General features: G+C 46.1%; 1 protein-coding gene across 3 annotated transcripts in view; it reads left to right on the top strand.

Moving 5' to 3' along the window:
• TMEM132D (transmembrane protein 132D) overlaps window positions 1-23018 on the top strand; it is a 184580-nt gene that overhangs the window by 38106 nt on the left and 123456 nt on the right. For 2 of the 3 annotated variants that reach the window (XM_063173232.1, XM_063173231.1), the window contains exon 2: window positions 2552-3440. The exons of the other annotated variant lie outside the window; for it this stretch is intronic. In XM_063173232.1, the coding sequence (XP_063029302.1) occupies window positions 2552-3440 (889 nt within the window). The remainder of the gene's footprint in view (window positions 1-2551; window positions 3441-23018) is intronic. 3 annotated transcript variants of the gene reach the window in all.

Below are 23018 nucleotides of genomic sequence, written 5' to 3'. Positions count from 1 at the left end.
CCCTGCCCAGAAATGGAGAGCCAGTGCACTTATTCCAGCTGTGAGGGTGGTTCCTATTTTCATAGGCTTTCCATTCACCTTCTCTTCCTTTATTTTCCCTGTTTGTGTTGCTCTCCTGTTCTGAAGAGTCACTGATTTACAGAATCTGAGGAACATTGTCCTGTGGGGATAGGGAATGCAGAGGAAAAGTTTTTAATTCCTCAGATAATTAAGCACTAAAATAAATGATAAAAAAATTATGAGGCGAAACACTCTGTTAATTTTAATATAAAAATAATGTACTTTTCCCTGTGGACCACAAGGGAGGGAGCTGCAATCAAAATAAGGGGAATAAAAAATTGAATACTCAGAGTTTTTTCCTCTTCAAGTTGCTTCTTTGATGCCTTGCTGTGCTTTGCCAAGATGTTGGGAGGAGAATGAAATGAGTGTGGAATTTATAAATGGGGAAGGATGCTGTGGGCTGGGTGAGCTGAGGAGCACACAGGGCAGAGCTCCAGCCCTGCAGCTCGCTGCCCCAGAGCCAGCAGGGCTGGCAGGAAACTTTGCTGGAGGATTGTCCAGAAAAGGGGCTTGACAAGCTGCACTTGCTGTCAGTCAGTATCTAGAGAAAGAGTGGGAGCTCAATGCTCAAAAGGCTAAAATGAAGGTGGTTTTGTGTGTAAGAAAGCTCTGCAGTTACTCTCTATTAAAAATGATCTTTACAGCAGATCTCGGATGAATTTGCCCCCTCTGGGGGGTCACAGGATTTCAGTGCTCCTGCAGTTCAGTCTCAGATGCTGCTGTGTGCTGGGGCCATTTTCCTGGTCCTTCAGATAGACTTGATTTCCAGTGCTTTGGGGTTTGAGGGGACCTTAATTAAATTTGTAATGTAAGGTTTTATTGCAGTTGTTTACTGGAAGAGGAGTTCCTCATTTTCAAGATGTATAGAGAGGGATTTTGTGATGCTCTGAAACTCTTGTGTAATCTTTCTTCCCGGCCTCTTCCATTCTGAAATGGGTTCCTTCTGAGTGGAACCCTTATCTAGGGTTAGTTGGTTTCAGTTTGTTGCTGATTTTTAGGGGATTTTGTGGATTATCTTCTTTTAAGAAGCCAGATAGTTTTTCTTTTTCATCTAGAAAGTCTTTTGCTCTTTTTTTTTTTTAAACTTCACTTTGTTTTGCATTATGTTAGACCTGGAGACCCTAACCAAAATCACAGCTTTGGCATTTTAGGTGCTGCTCCTACATAAATAGTAAGATATGTTGGTTATGTTTGCAGTCTATAGACAAAGGGTAAGGGGAAAGAAACAGTAATACTCTTTATTTTTTGGACGTAGAACAGCAGCACAGGAAACGGGGCTTGTCTGAGGTTGGACAGAGTGGGCTGCAGCACCTAAATGGAAGATTCATGGTTAGGAGTAAGTGGCATCAGTTTAGGCCACTACAGCACTCGTGAGCAGATAAATATTTAGGTCAGATGCTGAACAGAAAAATAAAGACTACTAAAGCATTTGTGAATTGGAGCTTGAGAAACTGGGTTGTCTTTGGATACCTTTGTCCCCTTTCTGAATAAGGGTAAGGATTTGAGTTTGCTGTGGGGAAAATAAAAAGGCAATTTATTTCATAGTTAGGGTAGAGAATGTGAGCACAAAGGTCAGCTGTTCAAACGGGAAAGGTGACATTGTATTTGCATCTGTATTTTTAAAGTTTCTGTATTCTTTGGGACTGCCAGTTCCTAGAAAGGATGCGGAGCTTGCCTGCCTCAGGTAATTGCTGGTTGGCAGAGTTAAAATAGGTGCCCTGCAGTGGGAGAGGCTTGGGGCCATTGGAAATGTTCTTTGTGTGCAGTGATGTACAGCCTCCAGACAATGCAGCTGGATGAGGGGGACAGTGGAGGGTTAGGCAACAATGAATCCTGAGGGTGATTTACAGAAAAACTCTTTATTCGTGTGTAAAGTGAAATAGAGGGGACTCTAAACTGGATGCAAATACAACTCCTTTTGAAGTCCTCCCAGAGTGATGTAAAGGAGCTGTTGTGTAAACGCCTATTGTGCCAAAAATTTTTAAAGTGGAATTCAGCCTTGTGTCGGCAACCATTTAGTGTCCATGTATTGCTTGAGAGTGCTGAGAAGGTTGAAGTGAACTCTGGGCAGTCCATTTGCAGCATCTGATGTAAAATCATTGCATTGGATTCCTGCACAGGTGGAGCTTGCTGTAATGATCAGATTTTTCAGATGTGCCTGTGCAGTGATCTGGGGTTGCAGGTGCTGACTGGGTCATTTTGTCTCTGATGATAAATGTTCATTGCAGTGGAGATGTGACCTTTGGCACGTGTAAACCTCCACAAGCTACTTCTTTTGATCTGGCTGTCATGCAGAATGTACCATAAAGCATTGTTCTCCAAGCTGATTGGATAAATCATGTCAGCCTAGGCCACCTCTGCATGGACTGATGGAGTTTATTGCCACTAATCCCAGCTGCAGCACCGTCCAGCCCCTCAGTAAAGTCAGCCAGGTTATGTCACAGTATGACCTGAAGATCTGATCTCTTAAACTCTGCTTTCCTTCCAACAGTGACTGAGAGTCGAGGGATCCTGGAGAGCATCCAGAGGTTTTCTTTGCTGCCCACGTACTTGCCGGTGACCTATCGCATCCACAATGCCGATGTTTCCTTCTTCCTTAAGGAAGCCAACCAGGATATTATGAGGAACTCCAGCTTGCAGTCCCGGGTGGAATCCTTTCTGATTTACAAATCCAAGAGCCCCCCCATGTTAAATGCCAGCTATGGGCCTTTTTCCATTGAACAGCCGGTGCCCCAGGACTTGATGCTGTCCTCAAATCCCTTTGGATCCACCAACAAGTTCACGTACAACTGGAAGCTGCAGGCCTACATCCTGAGCAGCAAGATCTACCTGAGCAAGCCGCGGGTGCAGGTGCTGTTCTACATCGTGGGCAGGGACTGGGACGAGTACAGCCCCGCGGAGCGGCTGCCCTGCCTGCGCGTGTTCGCCTTCCGCGAGACGCGCGAGGTGCGCGGCAGCTGCCGCCTGCGCGGGGACCTGGGGCTCTGCGTGGCGCAGCTGGAGCTGCTGCCCAGCTGGTTCAGCCCCCCCAGCGTGGTGGCTGGCCGCAAGAAACAGCTGGAGAGGTCTGAGGGGAGCCCCGTGGAGCTCTACTACTCCATCCAAGCGGGGGATGAGAGAGGGGAGTGCGCCAAGGAGGACGTCAGGAAAAGCAGCGGGATCCGCTCGGGGCGCAACGACATCGACGAGTCGGGACCTCCCCTGCAGAGGATCGGAAGTGTTTTCCTTTACCAGACACATGCTGCCCCTTCTTTAACTGAAATGAGATTGGATAATAATATTGTCATCCAGTACGCACCAAAGACCGTCAAGCAAGGGGACATTCTGACTTTCCTTGTGTCTGTTGCTAAAAACTCCACAGAGGATCAGTTCACGCTGAGGTAAGGCTGCTTTGTGTTTCTTGGTACCTTACTTTTAGTTTCTCTGCTCTTGGAAGTCACTTTCTCTGTGTGAATGGCCTAACAGTCCATCAGTTGCTGCTCTCCAGTTCTCACGTTGCTCAGTCTGATACACCTCAGACAATTCATACAGTATCTCATGGAGTGGAGGCCTTTTGCTGAAGTTCTCCTTTGAGGAATGCTTACAAAAATTGAAATGATAGAGCTGGGACATATCTATGTACTAAGAGGCGATAACATCTAAATTCTTGAGAGCTGGAGTTCTCCTAATCTCCCACTGGACTCATGTTGAGATTAATGAAGCTTAAATCCACAGAGTTATTTACAGGAAATGAGCAAGAACTGGGCATTTAGGTAGGATTCACATGTTTCAGCTTGTTGTGAGCTCTGTTCTGTATTGCAGGGTGTCTGAGGTTCCTAAAGGTTATTGATCTACCAAAACAATTTCTGGAAGTGAGAAACTGCCCCGGGGGTGGTGGTTGGTGTTTGGATGTGACATCAGGTGCCACATTGGTTCACCTCATTCTGTCCAAGCACTGAGCTGTTCAGGGGCAGCTCCCTGCAAGCACCTGTACAATCCAAGCCAGACCAGCAAGGACTGGGCTGGGGCACGGAGCAGGTGTGTGAACTGTCCAGTGTCTTTTTTTTCCAAGCTTGCTCCTGTGTTCAGCACTGTAAACTGTGGGGCTGATGAGTGGCAAATCCATGTCTGCAGAGAATATTCCATTTTTGATCCCTTACCAATGACTCGTGCCACCTCCTCCTGAGCTGATGGTCAGTGTCACACTCTGGCTTCTGGGGTGAGACTGATTTGTCTCAGGTGTTTGTTCTAGTAGTAGTGAGTGTGCCAAAGCTCCCAGAAGGTTCCTAACACAGCAGGTGCATCCTAGAGGGAGCAGTGCCCTCCCCACTTGTGCAATGCCACAGGCTGGGAACTGTGTTCATACCCAGCTGTGCTCAGCACCAGGGACACTTCGGAGCGGCCACCTAAGAAATCCTGAGAGGAAACTCCTTCCTCTGGTGGTTACACATCTCCCATGCCAGGTTGGAAATGGAACATTGATGGGCTCACATGTCTGCCTTGGCTGGAGTAAGGATAACTCAGATCGGGCACCGCTGGCCTCAGTACTAAGAGCTCAATCAGTAATTTTTTCCCCTTCCCCCAGGGAGATTTGTGGGGAAATGGTTTGCCCTAAAATCAGGACATTTTGCCTTTGCAGGTGTGTGATGTATAAACTGAATAACCACAGCACTTGGTTGCTGACTCAAGGGCAATTATTTCTTTTTCATCTGAGGGAGAACAAGCACATCTCCTCACCATATCAGTTGCTCATTTTGTGAGTCAATCCAAGATTTAAATTGTGTCCTGAGTACTGATTTCAAGCAGACAATCCAAGTTCTTCATAGCAAGTGTTAAGGGATGGCTTTGTCTTTATTCTCTGCACTAATGACTTAATCACAGCAGCAGACATGGCAACTTCTACATTTGAAAATAGCTTTAAATATAAACATGAAAAGCAATTAAGGTAAAAAATGTTTATTGTTTTTACTTGGTAAATGGAGAGTCTGAGAGATCTCACTTCAAAGCTTCTCTGTTTCCATGAGCTGTAATCCATTAAAAGTGGAGCTGGTTACAGCCATGATAATTGTTACATATGGGTTTATAAAATTTTCAAAAACCTTGCTTTGTTTAAATTAGAATGAAAATGCAGCACCTGAACTTTTTAAGGAATACTTCTAAAATGAATTTTCTGGAACAAAAAGGAAAAGATGTGTTTGAATTGTAGCTTTTTATTCAGAGATCTAAGGTAGCATAAAACAAAAAATAAGCTAAAAATAGGGAGTGAATATCAGTTCAAAATGAAAAGTGTGGCATTCTTGTCTTAAAAACAGCACTTTGGTGTTACCTTTTAAAAGCAGACTTTTGTAACAACTTGCTGTTGCTTTCTTGAGTTTTGATTTCTCGTGACCTCCTTTTCTGAGAGCACCTGGCTTTCAGACTGTAAGCTGCTGCAGTGTCAGAGTGGGTATAATATTGTTTAATTGTGCTTCTAGGGAGCCACTCCTCCCTTGGATCTGGGTACAGCATCTCTGAGGGGTTTTGGGTTGGGTTTTTTTGGTCAGAATTGTGATTTCTGTGTTCATCCCTCCATGGCACGTTCTCCATCTGTCTGGTCTAATTCTGATCTTTTCTGATAGAGAAAAAGATCTCTTCCCCCTCCCCCAATGTAATTGCTTTATGAGAAAAAATTGTATTAATTTTTATTTCAAACCAGTCCATTATTTTTCGAAGTTCTGCCTTGAGTGGCAGCAAGATTTGGAACTGTATTCATGAAGTGAGGCCAAGGGCTGCTGGCAAAATGCTTTCACCATTGCTTTTGCTCCAGTGGACTGGAAACTATGGCTTGAACAGATGGAAAATATAGGATATACAGGTCAAAAATGAAGGAACAGACATGCAAAACAGCCAAAAGTAAAAAATTACTCATCACTACTGAGTATTTTCTGGTTCAGAACTATTGTGCCTAGAGTAAACCCCATCCCCTTTCTAACAGGAAATTGTCTTCAAGGGGAGCCTTCTAGAAACTTCTGAATACTAAAAGATTTAGGGAAAAGTACCCTTGGTTTTTATCTTGTGCTGTTCTGCACAAGGGAAGATTTAGAGGTGTGAATGTGGAACTGATGGACTGTTTTTAATTTTGGGAAAGAGTTGGCCCATAAGAGCCAAGGCCTAGGTTTTGTTTTTTAATGAGATGAGAAAATTAAAAATATTTGTCTTGACTCGATATGAGTGTAAGAGATGGAGCAAAGGAAGGAGATAAAATATAGATGATGGGTAAATATGGAATATTGCTGTAGCTTGAAAGCTTCAGCTGGGCCTTAGGAAACTGAGGGATTTCTCAGCCTCATTCAATGCTTGCTTCCCCTTTTCCCCCTTCTTTTCCTGTGCTGCTGGCCAGGGATGGCTGAAGGCTCTTCCTTCCCATCATGGGTGCTGAAAGTTTCCTGGTGTTCATAGAAAATATTCCAGTCTGCCTTGTTTTGCTGTTTTTCTGCAGTCTCATGGTGCAAGTATTGGAAACTGAAGTGAGATCTTTATTGGAAGTGTTTTTGCTGAGAAAGGAAATCATGAAGTATAATTTCACATCAGTCCTTCCAAACGCTCTCAGCAATTACAGCCGCAAAGCTCTGGTGCAGCACAATTGCAGCTCCTGTTTGCAGCGAGCCCCAGTGCTGCTGGGATGAGCCCTGTGCTGTTCCAGAGCTGGCAATCCGCGTGTGCAGGGACCCACAGTTCCCAGGGTCAGGAACGGGGCTTTGCTGAATGCGCCCTGCACATGCAGTTCTTTGCTTGTTAGCTTTTGTTTGTATTGCTGGGCCTAACAAACATAACCTTCTGATTTGTTTTCAAGTCATCAGGATTGATACTTTCTGCTCGCAGCCTTTTAAATTTGTTTTCCTATTTCTGGAGATGAATCAGCAAAGAAATTAGAGAGCTAGAATTGCCTTAAGCTACTGAGTGTGAGGCCTGGATGCATTCATGAGTGGAAAAAACAGCAGCTTTTTTACATTTATTCAATTTCTAATTATACTTCATGAGTCCTGTGTGAGGGAATGACTGAAGGTTGAAATAGAAACTTGTAAACCTCCAATACTGGAGAAAAGCAAAGGGTTTTTTATAAACTATCAATGCTGTTTCTGCATTTGTAAACCCAAATTGGGGTTGGACATCTGTGGGTACCAGTTTTATAAACTCTTGGGAAGCTTTGTGCCTTCCCTCTGGTATTTTTAATGATGATAATTGTGGGAATACAGGGACTGGTGTGGAACTGTGGTGGTGAATAAGCAGTGCTTATTGATAATTGGGAAGATTTTCCCCAAAAGGCCCCAAGAGTTTATGTTACATGAGCTTCTTATTCTCTGTTTTATATAACAATCAATGGACAATAATCCAGCAAGCATGAAAAGGGCTGCATAAATACATGAGGGGAGCAGAGTCCAGATCATTAGCACTCAATTTACACAGCAAGAACATTTGAACAAGACTGGCATTTTATCAAATTGCTTGTGTGCTCTTCTAGGGCTAGGCTAAATCAAATCTTATTCTTCGTGCTGAGCTGAATCACATTTAAATAGCAGAAACAAGTGGTGATCAGGAGGGTTACCAGCACATAAAACTGAGATGGGCTTTTCTCTAGGCCTTAGATTATGTGGCTATTTCATGGTACCCCAGCCCTGAACTTGTACCTCCTCTGCCAGATTGAAAAGAATCCTATTGTACACTTTTTACTCCTCCTTCCATAGCTCTGTTAAACATCAGTTAAAACATCCTTGTCCACATTCTGGTTTAAACAGCTTCTGAAATCTCATAGCTGATTTTTTCCCCTCTCTTCTAACTATGAGAGAAAAGGGATTAAAAAAACCCAAACAAAACCTAAATTCTCTTCTTTTGAAATCCAACCTCTGCGTTTCAGCTTTTTCACTGCTCAGTCCTGATGTAAGAATAAGATTGAGGTAGGCAGGAGTTGGACACTGTGACCTAAGAAGACAAGAGTCCTGTGTCTTTAGTGTTTTGTGGTAATAACTGGTAATTTCTGTATTGTTTGTGACAATAACTGTTCTTTCCCAGCAGGAGCTGGTCAGAGGTGTTTGTGCAGCGGGGCTGGGTGGAATCCCCCCCGTGCTGCTGCCTGGGGAGGGGCTGCTCCAGCTGGCCCTGGGGGTTTCTGCTGTCTTCAGCACACTGTGCCAGTAGGAATTAACTTTCATAGCCTGTTTATGAGCTAGTCAAGCAAATATAATTTTTTCCATCTTCTGGATGGCAAAATAGCTTTCCTGCACTGCTAAGTGACTTGCTAATGGCCCAGAATTTTCAGTGGCACTGTGGAGACAAGTGCTTCAGAACTATTGACTTGCAGGGCACTCTATTACCTCCTGTTGCACTTGCAGATTATATTAAGAAGAAAATAGTTCCTTCTGTTGAAATTATTCCAGTTAACATCCTCTGCCTTGATTATCAGCTCACATTGCCTGAGCAGGTGTCAGAAAACTGAGAGACAGATCCAGCAAAGCATTACCCACATGAGTGGCCTTTGCAGCCATCTGTTATTTCAGGTTTATTGCACTCAAGGCCCGTTCTCCTCCTGTCAGAGCCATCCCAGAGCGTGGCCCAGGTGTGCCTGGAGCTGTGTGAGCAGCGTGTGGGGGGCACTGGGACAGCCTGGGCTCCCTGTCCCACGCAGGCTGCAAGGACTCTGCCTGCCTCCCCTCCTCATCATCACTTGGAGACTGCAAACATCAGGGAGCTCTTGGCCCTGAGCTGCACTCTTTGGGATTGCACTGCTGCCTTGCTGATCGTGCGCTTCACAGTTCTGGTTCTGCTGCACTCTGTGGGATTTGGCTGGGGAAAACTAGCTTCCAGTGTGACTCATAATTTAGGGAGCTGAAGAACATTAGCAGAAATCAACTGAAGGTGGTCATAGCTGGGAAATACAGGTCTGGGTTGTTTTGTAGGTGGTTTGTTTAGAAAAGGGGAGGTTTGGGGCACTACAAATCCCCTAGTTCGTGAAACAGGTGTCAGAAGTGTTGTTTTCTCCCCCCAGACCTGCTCAGTTCTCTGTGCAGAGCACGTTAGCAGCTCCTTTGTGTCAGAAATGAACCAATATGGGAGGGGCTGTCAGGGCTGTGCTGGCAAAGGCAAGACAGATGGAGAGGGTGATTGGCACTGACAGGGTGTGAGCTGCCAGGGTGCAGCTGCTGCTCCTGCCATCCATCACACTTGGGGACATGTCACACCTGGGATGTGCTCAGTGCCACTGCTCAAGGGCAGGGACTGCAGGTGTGTGAGGGACACCCAGGGACTGCAGGTGTGTGAGTGACACAGGTGAGGGCACTGAGGGCCCTGCTAGGCGCACACATGTGACCTGTGCAGGGATTCCTTTGTTCATCAGCACCCCCATTGCACACCCATCATGTGCTGAACGTGTCCTTCCCAGCCCCTTGCACTTCCCTAGTTACTGCTGAAAAGTTTAGAAGCTCTCTTTTTAGCTGCATTTTGTCTGAATGTGTAAAAATACATATATACATGTTTTGTCTGAATACGTAAAACATTCTCATAAAACTTTGGGTCAAAGAACTCTTCCTCTAATATTCTAGTAAAACACGAGATCTCATCCAGGTAAGGATTTTTTCCTATTTCCAAAGTACCTCTAAAAATAAAGGCTAAGTACACTGAGGAATGAGAATTTTCATGGGAGGCAAAGTAATACTTGATTTGAAATTATTGGAAATGTTTGACTTTTCAAATGTTGCTTTCACATTTTTTAAGGGTAACATTAATCGAGGATGAGCACACTCATGTGAAATGTATCAGGCAATCTCAAAGTGCATTTTTGATCACAAAAAAAAATGGAACATTAGTTTTCTACTTCTAATGGCAAATCTGAGCCCTTTCAGATTTTAAGGTTATTACTTAAACAGGTCTGTCAGATCCTTGTAACATCTTGTAAACCTTGGTAATGAATTGTCCTGTCACTGTATCAGATGTCAGGCTGCACAGCATCAATCACTTTGCAGCAGTTTCCTCTCTGCTGCTGGTCCCTCCTGGAGCCTGGGCAGGTTCCACACACAGCACAGTGTCCCAGAGCCTGCTGTGAGCCCTGGCTCCTGCTCAGCCCTGTCTGTCTGTCTGTCTGTCTGTCCTGGCTCCTGCTCAGCCCTGTCTGTCTGTCCTGGCTCCTGCTCAGCCCTGTCTGTCTGTCTGTCTGTCTGTCCCTGGCTCCTGCTCAGCTGTCTGTCTGTCTGTCCCTGGCTCCTGCTCAGCCCTGTCTGTCTGTCCCTGGCTCCTGCTCAGCTGTCTGTCTGTCTGTCCCTGGCTCCTGCTCAGCTGTCTGTCTGTCTGTCCTGGCTCCTGCTCAGCCCTGTCTGTCCCTGGCTCCTGCTCAGCCCTGTCTGTCTGTCCCTGGCTCCTGCTCAGCCCTGTCTGTCTGTCTGTCCCTGGCTCCTGCTCAGCCCTGTCTGTCTGTCTGTCCCTGGCTCCTGCTCAGCTGTCTGTCTGTCTGTCCTGGCTCCTGCTCAGCTGTCTGTCTGTCTGTCCTGGCTCCTGCTCAGCCCTGTCTGTCTGTCCCTGGCTCCTGCTCAGCCCTGTCTGTCTGTCCCTGGCTCCTGCTCAGCCCTGTCTGTCTGTCTGTCCCTGGCTCCTGCTCAGCTGTCTGTCTGTCTGTCCCTGGCTCCTGCTCAGCCGTGTCTGTCTGTCCTGGCTCCTGCTCAGCCCTGTCTGTCTGTCCTGGCTCCTGCTCAGCCCTGTCTGTCTGTCTGTCCCTGGCTCCTGCTCAGCTGTCTGTCTGTCTGTCCTGGCTCCTGCTCAGCCCTGTCTGTCTGTCCTGGCTCCTGCTCAGCTGTCTGTCTGTCTGTCCCTGGCTGTGCCCCCCTCTGTGCTGGTGGTGCTGCGTGCCATTCCCCACTGCTCTGCTGTGTGTTTGTGCCTCCTTTTCCAGGCTGCTGCATCCCCCCCCTTCCTGTGGCACAGAATTCCCCTGGGAATGGAGTGAAGGGAGCTGCTGGTACAGAATCACAGTTTGTGCTGCTTGATCTCTCCAACCCCATCACAAAGAATACCAATAGTAATGGCCCGGGGTGGATAGTTCATTGCACAAAATAATTGATGTGTATTATGGTAGATAGAATCTGATCTAAATCTATAACAACTTTAACTGGTGAAGCCAAGCCCTGGCTGTCAGTGCAGAGGTTTTGCCTGTGGGATGTTGGAGCTGCACAGCCTGAGATGCTGGGGCCCTTGGACCCTCAGTGCACACAGGGATATCCTTGGGAGCTTCACCTCTGGGGCACAGGGCTGGTGATGCATTTCTCTGTGTGATGTGTTATATATCATGTGTAATATATTCAGTAGCACTGAGAGCAGGCAGGGCTTGTGCTCAGTGTTTGGGGGAAGGTGGCACGTGGGGAGCCTGTGCCCAAGCCTGAGTGCTGGTTTGTTTGAGGGCTCTTTGAGTGAAGGTGTTGCTGTGAAAGGGACAATTCTCCCATGTCCTGGGGAGGACAGCACTGTGGGTTTGGTGCCAGGCAGGCTGTGCCGGGCAGGAGCCTCAGCCTAGGAGTGCTCATGTTTGGCTGTGCTGCAGTCAGAGAACTGAGCTCACAAACTCTGATGTGGCCCCTTCAGTGGCTCTCTGACCTCTCCAGCACTTGGCTGGAGTAAGCAGGACAGACTCTGCTCTGAACTAATGCAGGGACCCTTCATTTTCCTGTTATTTTTAATTGTGGGCTGCCCGTTCCTTCCTCAGCTGTGCCTGCTGGACTCAGGTGCACCGTGCCTTGTAAAGGCTCATCAACAAAAGATATCTCTTCATAAATCCTGAGATCTAATGCCTGAAAGCTCTGAAGGGCTTGGGTTTAAGGATTGTCATCTTTTTGAGGAATTGCCTATTGCAAGTATTTATTACTCAAGCTAACAGATACTGAAAATGCCTTTAAATCACCTGCTGGGTTTTCCTTGCTTGTTTGCTTCATATATTGTTTTATTTCAGGGATAGGATTTCCTGCATATAGGTCCTGAACTTTTAGAGTTGATCTATGAAGGCTTTTTTCCTCTGCAGCTGGAAATGCTAATTGACTTTGCTTTATCAAATAAAAATAAATGAATTCTATGTTGAGAGACCCTTTCTAAACCATATCTGTGCTCCAGATTTAGCAGACAGTAACTGCTTTGACAATCTGTGGATTGGAGCAATCTGTAAACAGTGAAAGAAAAATGTCACTCATCACCAGCTGAAGCCATTGTTGGTGGACAGATTTGAACCCAGGAGGGGAAAGGCAATATTGGGTGTTCCACTGTTGTTCAGAGAGGTGTTCAAATAAACAGGGAGGGCCTGAAGGGGCTGAGCTGCAGCACCAATGCAAGTTCTGGCACTATTTTTGATTAATTTTCAAAATGCTCAAAAAGTTTTTAAAAACCAATTTTTTGTGAACATACAGATGTTCAGCCCTCACTGAAACATGATAAAGAAACCAAGCTCTATGACCTGACACCTCTGCAGTGACTGGGGCCTTACTTTGGGACATGCAGGCTCCTGTCCAGGGTGGCAGGTTCCAGGAATTTACTGCAAGGTTCCCAGTATCTCTTAATATTGAATGAATGGTGGGAATTTCCTTTATTGTATTATTCTAGCTTCTTGACCCATTTGTTGGAGGGAATATATTATTAGCTAAAAATTCCCAAAGTGAGATACCTGCAGAGAAATGCTCTATGCATGGCTATGAGGTCTTGTAATAATTAGGTGGATAAAACAATTTGGAATGCCTGAAAAATCTCATTATTTAGCTAGAGATGTTTAGGCTTTCTTAACCACCCAGAGCTGGTGATACTTTTCATCTGTGATGGAGGATAGGAAGTGCTTTGCTGTGCACTTTTTGGAAAACAGACTTCAAATCTCACTTTGGGAAGGTTTTAAAATAGGAAGCTGCTCACCACAGGCTTGCAAATGGCTGAACTAGGACCTAACTGAATAAATAAAGGTTGCTGCAGGGAAAGAACTGAAAGAGGAAAGCAGGAGGGAAGAAAGGGCATTCCCCAAGATAAATTAACATCTGTGAAATAAGACACTTCTAAATGTATGCTAATGGCCTAAATGTTTCCATATTCAATTAAGTAATAAGTCCCGAGTTGGCAATATCCTCCCCAAACATTCATTTACTGAGAGAAGGCTCTGCTGGGACAGCAGAGCACCATAATGAACTGGTGTGGGCAGTAAGACATGATAATGCCTACTTCAGAGGGAATTACTGCTTTCATAATGCAATTTACAACAAGAATTTACTTGTTAGAAGAGTTTTTCCCCCTCTTCATTATGACAGTGTAATTATGGCTCCAGTGGCTCAGAATAATTTTGAGAGGAATGAGTTACCAGAGCTTTTGTACTGAGTGTTCTCAGGCACTTTGAGCACAGGACCAGGGGCAGTTCTCTGTAAATAATCATCACATGAAGCTCTCACAGGGCAGCAGCCTGCTTGCAGCTCTCTCTTCCTCCTTCCCTGGCCCCTCCTGCAATGGGCTTCACGTGGTTTTCCTTCTTGCAGTGTATTTATTTATCAGTTTGATATAAAATACTAGCCCAGTTCAGCACTGACAGCTCTGGTACAGTGCTTACAGGTGTGGATTTACAGGTGCTGATGCCAGTGTCACCTGCAGGGCTGGCCTGAGCAGGTAGCACTGGCCACTTTGAGCAGCCTGAATGTTCCATGGCCACTTCTGAACAAGGGGCTCCATCCCTCTGGAGTTACATCCTTTCAGAATTCATGTAGATCTAGTGCAGGATGCTTCCAGTGCCTGCTCAAAGCCACAGCAATTTATTAAGTTATTGTCTAGCTGACAGTCTTTCACTTCAGCCTCTGAACTTAGCTGAGTGCATTTGAGCATGGAAATAATCCTTGATGTTCTGTGCCCCCTCTGGTTGTGTTCAGGTTTCTGTCTGTGTTTTCAGAGCAGCCAAGCACTATTGCAATAACTGCTCTGAATAGACTCAATGTTTGTTTGTTTTTCTTCCTCCATTGTCTTAGGAAAAGCCTGTAAGGATGGCACTTGGCAGAGATTGCTCTGGCCTTGTCAGACAGAAGCAGACTGGCTGTAATGTGCTTTTTTCATTTCTCTGAGAGGCACCGAGAGATTGGCTGTGCATTTGTTACTTAAGACAGTATTGGTAAAATCTTTTTCAATTATGGCAGACTTCTCATCTTCACAGTGTGGCAGATGTGGCTTTTTCTAGAAGCTGAGCTGGATGTGCTGCAGCCTGGAGAGATGGCTCACAGCTGAAACAAAGCTCTCTGCTCTGGTGAGGCATTTATTCCAGCCTGAGATGAGCATCTCCAGTGGCACGCGAGTCATTCATGCACCACTGGCACAGTGTGGGGATGACTGCCATGGCCCTGGCCAGGGCTCAGGAAGCATTCAGATCACAGCTCCTCGCTGGTGGGAGCTTGTCTCCATGGCTGGCTGCAGCACCACACCAAAGTCAGGGACCAGGGACTCTGAAACCTGCCAGGGACATCTCCTCATGGCTCTGGGTGTCACCTGAAAACAACCAAACAAACTGTGTGTGTCAAGTGTAGAATGCATTCACAGAGGTGCTGACAAGAAATCTCTGTAGTCAGAGATGTTCTTTGGAGGACTGTAGGACATGCTGCTAAATGTGCTAGGAAACTTCGGAAAAACTAGAAATTATTAGTATGTGGTTACCTGCTGATTTGTATTCCTTAAATCTGAGTAAATGCTAAGGCAGAAAAAGTAGATACAAGACTTTTGCACTTAGAAGATTGATTTTATCTTTAGGCTTCATAGTGTTTTACAGAAAAACGTGACTGCATTTTGTAGTCAGGTGAGCTGGAGGAAGAGGTGAGGCTGAATTGCCCAGTGTCCAGGAGAGTTGATAATTTCCCTTCAGTGCTACCAGGGTGCCTCACATCCTTCTGTATCAAACATGCTGCCAGGCTGTGAAGATAGGTCAGACGATACAGGGGAACAGCAAGGAATTTTTCTCCTTTTGTGATTTAATAGACTCTTCTGCTCTGTTTGCCCTCTGAGGGAGCCAATAGATTTAATACCCAATTTCTCTCATCTGCTATCAGAATGCAAATGTGATGGCAGATGAATATACTTTCAAGAATGCTTAACCTAATGGGCATGTAAAGCCTGGTAATTACCAGTTGTTTGTCTCCTCGTGTATAATGGTTTCAGTAATAGGCAGTACCACACACTGAGATCTTGGTGTGGGCCAGGGCCACATTCCAGTGCAGCTTCTCCTGCTCTTCCAGTGGAAACAACAGCAACAAAAATACAATGTCCTCGTTGCAATTGTTCCATTTTCAGTACCCTGTGAGTACCAGCTGGAATAGCAGGTTAATAATCCAAATTTAGCATTTAATCCACCTTTGATCCAACACGTGTAGCAAATGACAGAGTTTTTGTATTGTATGTGCCACACAGGCAGGGATGTTGACAGAGCAGACTTTGGGGCTTTGTGGCTGATACAGAAAGGATTCAACCTGCAGGTCCTGACCCTCCTGAGCCCCCTCTTGTGTGGAAAAGAAGCAAACAAGAAACGCAGCTCAAGGTTCATTACTCTCAAACTTGACAACAATGATAAAAGATAAACTATAATGGGAACACAGCAGACAAAGTAGAAGTCGGTCCATCTTGCTCCCTGCCTGCAGCACGTTAAAGCCATTGGGGACAATGGACTGCAGTGGCCTGAGCTGGGCTGGGAATCAGCACAGCAGCTCGTGCTGTATTTCAGAATTCGTGTTGTCACCGAGTGCCACCCTTGTGCCCGTGCTGGGGACACAGCGAGCCCGAGGCAGCGCTGCCTGCCCGGACAGCTCCGGTGCTGCTCACCCGCCGGAGCCAGGGCTGCCAGCGCGCTCCATGCAGAGGGAGCCTGCGTTTGGGTTTGTAGCCATTGCCGGGTCTGCAGGCTGCTGCTGGGGCTGAGCGACGGCCTGAGAGCCGTGAAACCCCTGCCTGGCTTTGATCGTGGGAAAGAAAAGGCAGCATGGGCTGGGTTGGAGTCTTGGCACTGGAGGAGCGTCCGGGCAGGGGTACCGGGGTCGGTGCCAGCCCGGGCAGGGGCGGCTGTGGCAGCCCCCGGTGCCTGGGCTGCTCTGCCGTGCCAGAGGGAGTCATTTCCTCTAACAGGAGCTGCAAAGTCTAATTGAGCCCGTAAATGTAACTCCCCCATCGCTCTTAAAAGTTAGGTGCAGTAATCATGGATTTTTCAACTGAGCAATGTAAAGTTGAAAATGAGCTGCAAAATGTGTTTAAAAAGCTCTATTTTCTAAGTGATTAGCTCTCACTGAATCTGTGTGGCAGCATGTGATCAGTAACAAGCCCAGCTCTATTAGAATACTCTTATTTATGAGTGACCAATATAGACTCAGCTGTCATCACTTCTCTCTTACAATCTGTTTTCTAAATAAAATCACAACTTAACCATATGCTTGACAGAATTATGTAGCAGCTTTAGTGTGTTTATTTTTCACTCTGCTGTATACATCAGTCCACACTCAGTTTGAAAGTCTGTTCTTTATTGCAGTTGTAAACTCAGCTGGGCCATTCATGCCCCGTGGGTATTCAGAGAACAGGCATTCAGTCAGATTTGTCCAATGATGCTGCAGAGGAGGCAGCATTCAAAATCCTTGAGAGGGGCATCGCCCTTCCTTCACAACAATAATGTTTAAAGGGTTGAGATTTAGAGAAAATTGTTTGATGTACCTGTCTCTTTTTTTCCCCTCTCTTTTCCCCTCTTGGCAATCAATATTTCTTACAGGATGAATCAGAAGCAAGTTGTTCAGATGCTGGGTTTCTCTTTGGTTTGACCAGCATAAAAACAGGCCGGGTCCCTGTGCCACAATGGTTTGATCTGTGGAGACTGTTATCAGCTGATTGGGGGAATTAAAACCTGGCCAGCTGCCCTACGGAGCTCAGCAAGACACCAGTAAATCTTTGTGGTTCCCAGGGAAAGGTGGGCTTGAAGTCAAAACCCAGATATAAACAGAGAGAGAAGACAAATGTATATATTTCAATCCCAGTAAATTGGACTTTGGTACATGTCAGAATTGCTCTGTATTCCTTTGGAGCTGAAAACTGCAGCTATTAAGGCAAAAGAAGTGATTGCCTGAAATCCTAATATAGACTGGGGAGAGGGAAATGGTGCTGCAGGCAGGTAGAAAATGACACCTCGTGGTGTGCCAGTCACCCACGCACACCTTGCAAATGGAGCCATTAGGGGAGAGCAGCTGAACCCAGCCGGGGCTGATGGGCCTGGCATCCCGCTGCATTCAGCTTGGACTGGGGCTTGGAGTATTTAGTTTTTCTCCCTAGTTCATGGCTGATGCTTTCAGAGTGTGCCAGCACCTCCTGACTGTGCAGCCAGACCCAGCTGATGATGGTGCTGTGTTCTCTCAGCATTGAGGAGCTGCTGGAATTGGGTTATGGAGACGTGTAGGGGGATAGAATATAAGAAAATAAAGATAGTGTAGAAAGCAATCTTACCCATAACGAGTTGCAGCTGGGCCAATTATCAAAGATCAGGAGCAGGCCTGACTTTACCAGGCCACAGCTGCACCCAATGAGAAGAAGATGCTGTAAAAGAGTGGGGTGGCTGGGTGAGAAGGGAGCTGGAGTCAGTTGGCTGCTTTGTGAGGAACAGAGTCAGTGCTCTGAGAGCTGCCCACCAGAAACACCAAGAAGGTGTGGAACTTTTGTGATAAGGAGATAACAGCGTGGAACCCCTGCAGTAAGATGATAACAGAGAAGGTAAATCTCGGGTGGAGGCTGCAGAGCTGGGAGTGGGATTCATGTGGGGGAAAGGGCCACGAGCTGACTGCTCTGCCTGGCACAGCCAGCCTTTGTAGGCAGCGAGGAGCTGGAAATGCAGGCTTTTCTTCTCAGTACGTCAGTACATCTTTTAAAATGAGAAATATTTTCAAATATTTCAACATCATTTAGAGAAATGTATGAATGTGTACCCTGCTGTTTGACAGACACAGCTTGGAAAATGTTATTGACTATAGCACTCTTCTTCAGAGTTAGAGTCTGCAACATAAACCTCAACAACAAATCAGGCTAAGTGGAGCCTGAGTTTATCAAATATATCACAGCAGCACAAATAAATAACATAACCAGAGATCCTTGGAATCCCCAAAACCTCCAGCTTCTGCGTCAGAATTAAATTAGTCACATAGCTGTTGTGTTCTGATATTAATACATGGTGGCTTTGAAGCACAACTCAAGCCTAGAGGAGTTCTGTTTAGTGATAGAGAATTTAAAAATAGGTTTATAAAGGGAAAGATTAATTTGGTGAAGTGACAATAATTTCAGAGTAACAAAATGCTTATCCATAATAGATAGTGTCATCTCCTCTCTGTTCCTTTGTGTACGCCCTGCTTTTTATCTTATGCAAATGATGAACTACCTTGCACTGTCAGAAGTTGCACTTATCTTTACTAAGTGCTAATTAGTAACTACATGGCAGAGTCCCATTTTTAATGATGTGGAAACAATGCAGGTGGGGTTGGACAATAGTGATAGAACAGGTCCCTTTCTCTGCTGTGCCAGGTGCAGGCAGCCCAGGGAACCCTTCAGTGAATGCAGAGCCGCAGGAGCTCCTGTGGCTCGGGACAGACAGACAGACAGACCTGCCTGGGACAGGGAACTGACACAGGGACAGGGCTGTGTGGGGCAGCTGAGCTCAGGTACCGCAAATCACAGCACGGTTTCTGTTTTGTTGAGAGAATTTGGGGAGCTGCAGTCCCTTAAGGAAGCTGACAGGTGTGGTGCCTCTCAGGGTATAAGAATACAGGGTGTCCCCTGTTTCCATGGGAAATTTATAAGATCAGTTATAAACCTTTGGTTTTGGGAAGATTTATTAAATTGTTCAGAAGTTTTATGAAAACAAAGTATGTTCTGGAAGTAATATGGCTTATTTTGAGATCTATTTTGGATGCCGAAAGTGTTCCCAACCTTGAATAAATCATATCACATATTTTTAACTACCTGTCTTGGAATTCTGAACTGAGAAATAGACATAATAAATAATTTATTGTGCAGACCAGGAGCAAATATGTGTATTACACCCTTTGATTTCCAAACACATCTTGCTGAGCAAAGGCATTTGGTTTAAAACAGCTTTGCAATATTCCCCAGTGTCTGAAAATCAACTTGTGTGCGATGGCCCTGAGCTATCCTGAGTGAAATGCAGGGGCAGTTCCCAGCAACAGCAGTGGCAGCTTTCCAACCCAGCGCTCTCCTGTTCTGTTCTGCCAGTCCTGGAGCTGATTTTGGGAGGTGCTGCTTTCACATCAGCAGCTTGAGGAAGCTCCCATTTGTGTCAATGGCAACAGCCAAAATTTCTGATAGGAATTCTAAGTTAGCCAGAAAGAAATTAATGGACTGAGCAGTTCATCAGTCATAAATGAATGTGTCTTTATTGGGTGAATGCTGAGAGGAAAAGACCAGGAAGGAGACGAATGATGATCAAGGACTGGAGATAGAATGGGGAGCTCTTCAGGGACAGAAATGAGAATGAGGTTTGCTAATTTCTGGGCAGGGAAGAACATGCAGAAGTGGGAGTTTTCTGTGTTTAGGGAAATGGAATTTGGATAGTCCCTGGAAAACTACAAAGGAATGCATTCCAGAACTTGAGGATTGGTACAGAACTGAATAAACCTCATGGGAGCAGGGCTGCCATCTGTTCCATGGCTTCTGTGTGCCAGGACAAGAGCCCTGCAGGGAGCCAGTCTCTGTTTCTGGGCATGGCCTTGCCAGACCTTTTGGCATTGTTTTTCCAGCATGGTACAGAGCATTTCTCCTCTCTGTAAATATTTCTTTTCAAGAAGCAGCACAGAAGTGCCCTTTTCCTCAGAGCCTTGCTGGCACCCTGCTTTTTTGATGTCCCTGTCACTTGCTTGGTGTGGCATGGGATATGATCCCAGTTCTTGCTCTCTCTCCCAAAGGTGAGGGATGGTATTGGTACAGGAAGGTGGCAGATGGAGGAGAGCAGAGCTCATTTTCCCTCCTCTCCTGTTCCAGCTGAGGAGCAGCTCTCTGCCATGATGCCATCAGAGCCCAGCAGTGTCAGGAGGGCAGGGGTGAGTGCAGGAGTTCCAGAGCTCTCAAACACCCTCCCCAGGCTGAGGAGCTCTCCCTGTCACTGCTGGCTTGGTGAAACCTCATCTGTGACCTTTGGAGGTGCAGGAGCCTGATGGGACTTGCAGCAACTCTGCTTTCAAAGTGACTTCACAGAGCATGAAACTTGTAAGAAGAACATTTAAAGTCTCTTGCTGGAATTAATTCTGATCTGACTTATACCCAATTTCATTCAAATCAGACAGTGCAGATGAGAGCTGGCAATTTGCATAGACACAGTAATTTGGAGAGGGCGTGCAGAAGAGCTTTTTAAAATCCACATGGAGTTCGTGTCCTCAGTCTCTGAGCATGAGTAAAATTGAGGAAATTCTGAATTCTAAGTCATTTTTCCCCCTCTGACTCTCTTGTTTGCTCAAGTCCAATTATTCAGAACCAAAATATCCTATTATATCATGGACTAAACAGGCACACTTTGCAGCTGTGTTGGGAAATGAATGAACATTTGAAAACGTGACTCTCTCATATTGCTGTGTTATCATTAGTTTGAGTATGTGCTGCAAATAACATTTTGAAGACCAGGTTTCCTTTTGACTTTGAAAGACATATAATGAGCTAAAATCTTATTTTAAATTGCATTCTGTTACTTTAAATGATATTTTGCTATAAATTTCAGTTTTGTCTAATATTGCATTTAGCCATCTTTGGTTTTCAGCAGGTGATAGTCTCTTGCTCCATCACCACTATCAGCAGCAGCTTCAGTTTTAATTAATTCCCCGTTCTGAGCACATCCCAAGGCAGTGCCATGGCACTGATCAGTCAGTGCATAACCAGATATGATAATGGCTCTGATAAGGAGCAGCACACCCAGTGACCCACTTTGCTCATGTCAGTCTAACTCTGCTCCAAGGACAAACCCAAAGATATCTGACACAGGTAGTTCCCCCAGCTGCACCCAGGCAGTGTTCCTGGCAGCCGTGCCTGGTGCTGGGCTCCTCTCCTCCCTCCAGGGTGCATTTCCCAGGCAGGTGGAATGAATTAATGAGTGCAGCCCCTGTGCTGCTGCAGAGCACACACACGAGCAGTGATGGCTCTGTCACAAACTCAGCTTCCTGGAGGGAAGGTCTCCAAATTAGCCTTCAGGAGGGCCTGTCAGATTTATTTTTTCTACTTTTCTTTTTCAGTGTGTATCATTTTAGTAATTCTCCTCTAGCAGTCACTCCCAGACTACCCGGCGGATATTTTTGGAAGAGGAAAAATTTCTTTATTTAGCAGAAAACCTTGGGGCTGATTTATTGCCCTGTGTGCCTCCAGCCCTGGTGCTGGTGCAGATCACCCTTGGTGGCTCTGCCCATGCAGGGGATGGTGCTGGCCTGGCACAGGTGTGCCAGTGTGCCCATGGCAGTGCCATGAGGTGGCAGGAACAGCCTCCCCAAAGGAAGCTGCTCACACATTCCCCATCCCCACGGACTGAACGGAGTAGGGTGGACTTCAGTGGCTGCTGGATTTCAGCTGGTTTTCTGCAAATTAGCCCTGTTAGAACAAGTAGCTCTCAAAGATGATTTCAATATGAGCGAATAGGGATTCCTGAAACACATTAGGGGGTTTTGTCACTGAGATAGGGCTGAATTACAGGCTTTGCCAGGGATCTTATACAGTCCTAATGGACTGTAATCCATGTAATACGACAGGTTTGTGATGGAGATTACTAAAATATTTATCCCTGGCATCTTTCCTTTTTAATACATTTGTTTTCTCTCTCTGAAGTGAAAGCAATACATTGACAGCAAACTAGAGGTATTTCATCAGTCTCTTATCAGCAGCCAGCACTAAAGCCAGCCAGAAGGGTTGGGGTTTTGAATAGCATTTATTACACTGTGTTTTCTGTATTTCCTGACAAAGCTCCAGGAGAACCTTTGTAGCCCCAGAGAGCAGACTGACTCTTGCTTTTCCAACTCAGAGCAGCCTGTGCTCAAACACCTTTGTTCCCCCAGCCCACACTGCACACATTTCCCCTTCTGCAGCTCTGCATCGTCACCTCGGGGTCCCCAGGCTCGGAGCTCGGTGTCCCCAGCCCAGCACGCTGATGAAGAACAGATTTCAATCCAGATTTGAACACTCCCTGGGCTGTCAGTGCCTCCCCCAGCCCCTTCCAGGGCCGCTTGTTTTTGTGGCTGCTTTGCTCCTTGCTGCGAGCACGTGTGTCATGGCACCAGCATTTGCTGCTGGTGGGGCTGTGATGGCAGGGGCTGGTGTTTAATCAGTGTCTCTGAAGTGCCTCCAGCTGGGGCTGCTGTTCAAAGGCCTCGCTGAGCCACCTTTTGGATGGGGGCTCCAAAGGGAGCTCCCTGGAAAGAATCAGTGTGCAAAACACTCCAAACTGCTCATTTCTGTCAGCTGTGGGCTGAATTCTTCATTGCCCTGTTTGTTGATTCATCCTTTGCCTCTCTGCAGTTTGGGAATAAGACAGTGATGTTCAGAGCAATAGCCCTGTGTGCAGGTTTTGTGCAGGAGAAATTCCAGCTCCAGCTGGGAGAATGTTCTTTGTGAAGCAGATGTCTGCCTTTCCCCTGTCTTAAACTCATTAAAAACCCCAAACCCACTCAAACAGTCTAAAACACTAAAGCCCCAGCCAGACCATGGCTCAGAAAGGAGGATTCAGAGGCCTCTGCTGCTTTTGGCATCTCATTTGGGAAGTGGGGGTTTAATGGGTGACACCTGAAACTGGCCCACATTCCTTGGAGTTTGAAACCACGAGGAGAGAGGCAGTGTTGGATAAATTTACAATTTAAGTTACTTTCCTGGGCTCCTTTTCTGCCGTTTTTCTCTCTCTGTTGTGGTTCCTTCAGCCTCATGTTTCATCACTCTCATCCCTCCATCACCCAGCCACTGTGGGGATGTCTCAG

This window comes from Melospiza melodia, chromosome 20 (genome assembly GCF_035770615.1).
Source record: "Melospiza melodia melodia isolate bMelMel2 chromosome 20, bMelMel2.pri, whole genome shotgun sequence".
Classification (NCBI taxonomy): Eukaryota; Metazoa; Chordata; class Aves; order Passeriformes; family Passerellidae; genus Melospiza; species Melospiza melodia.
This window is presented reverse-complemented; position numbering and strand designations above follow the sequence as displayed.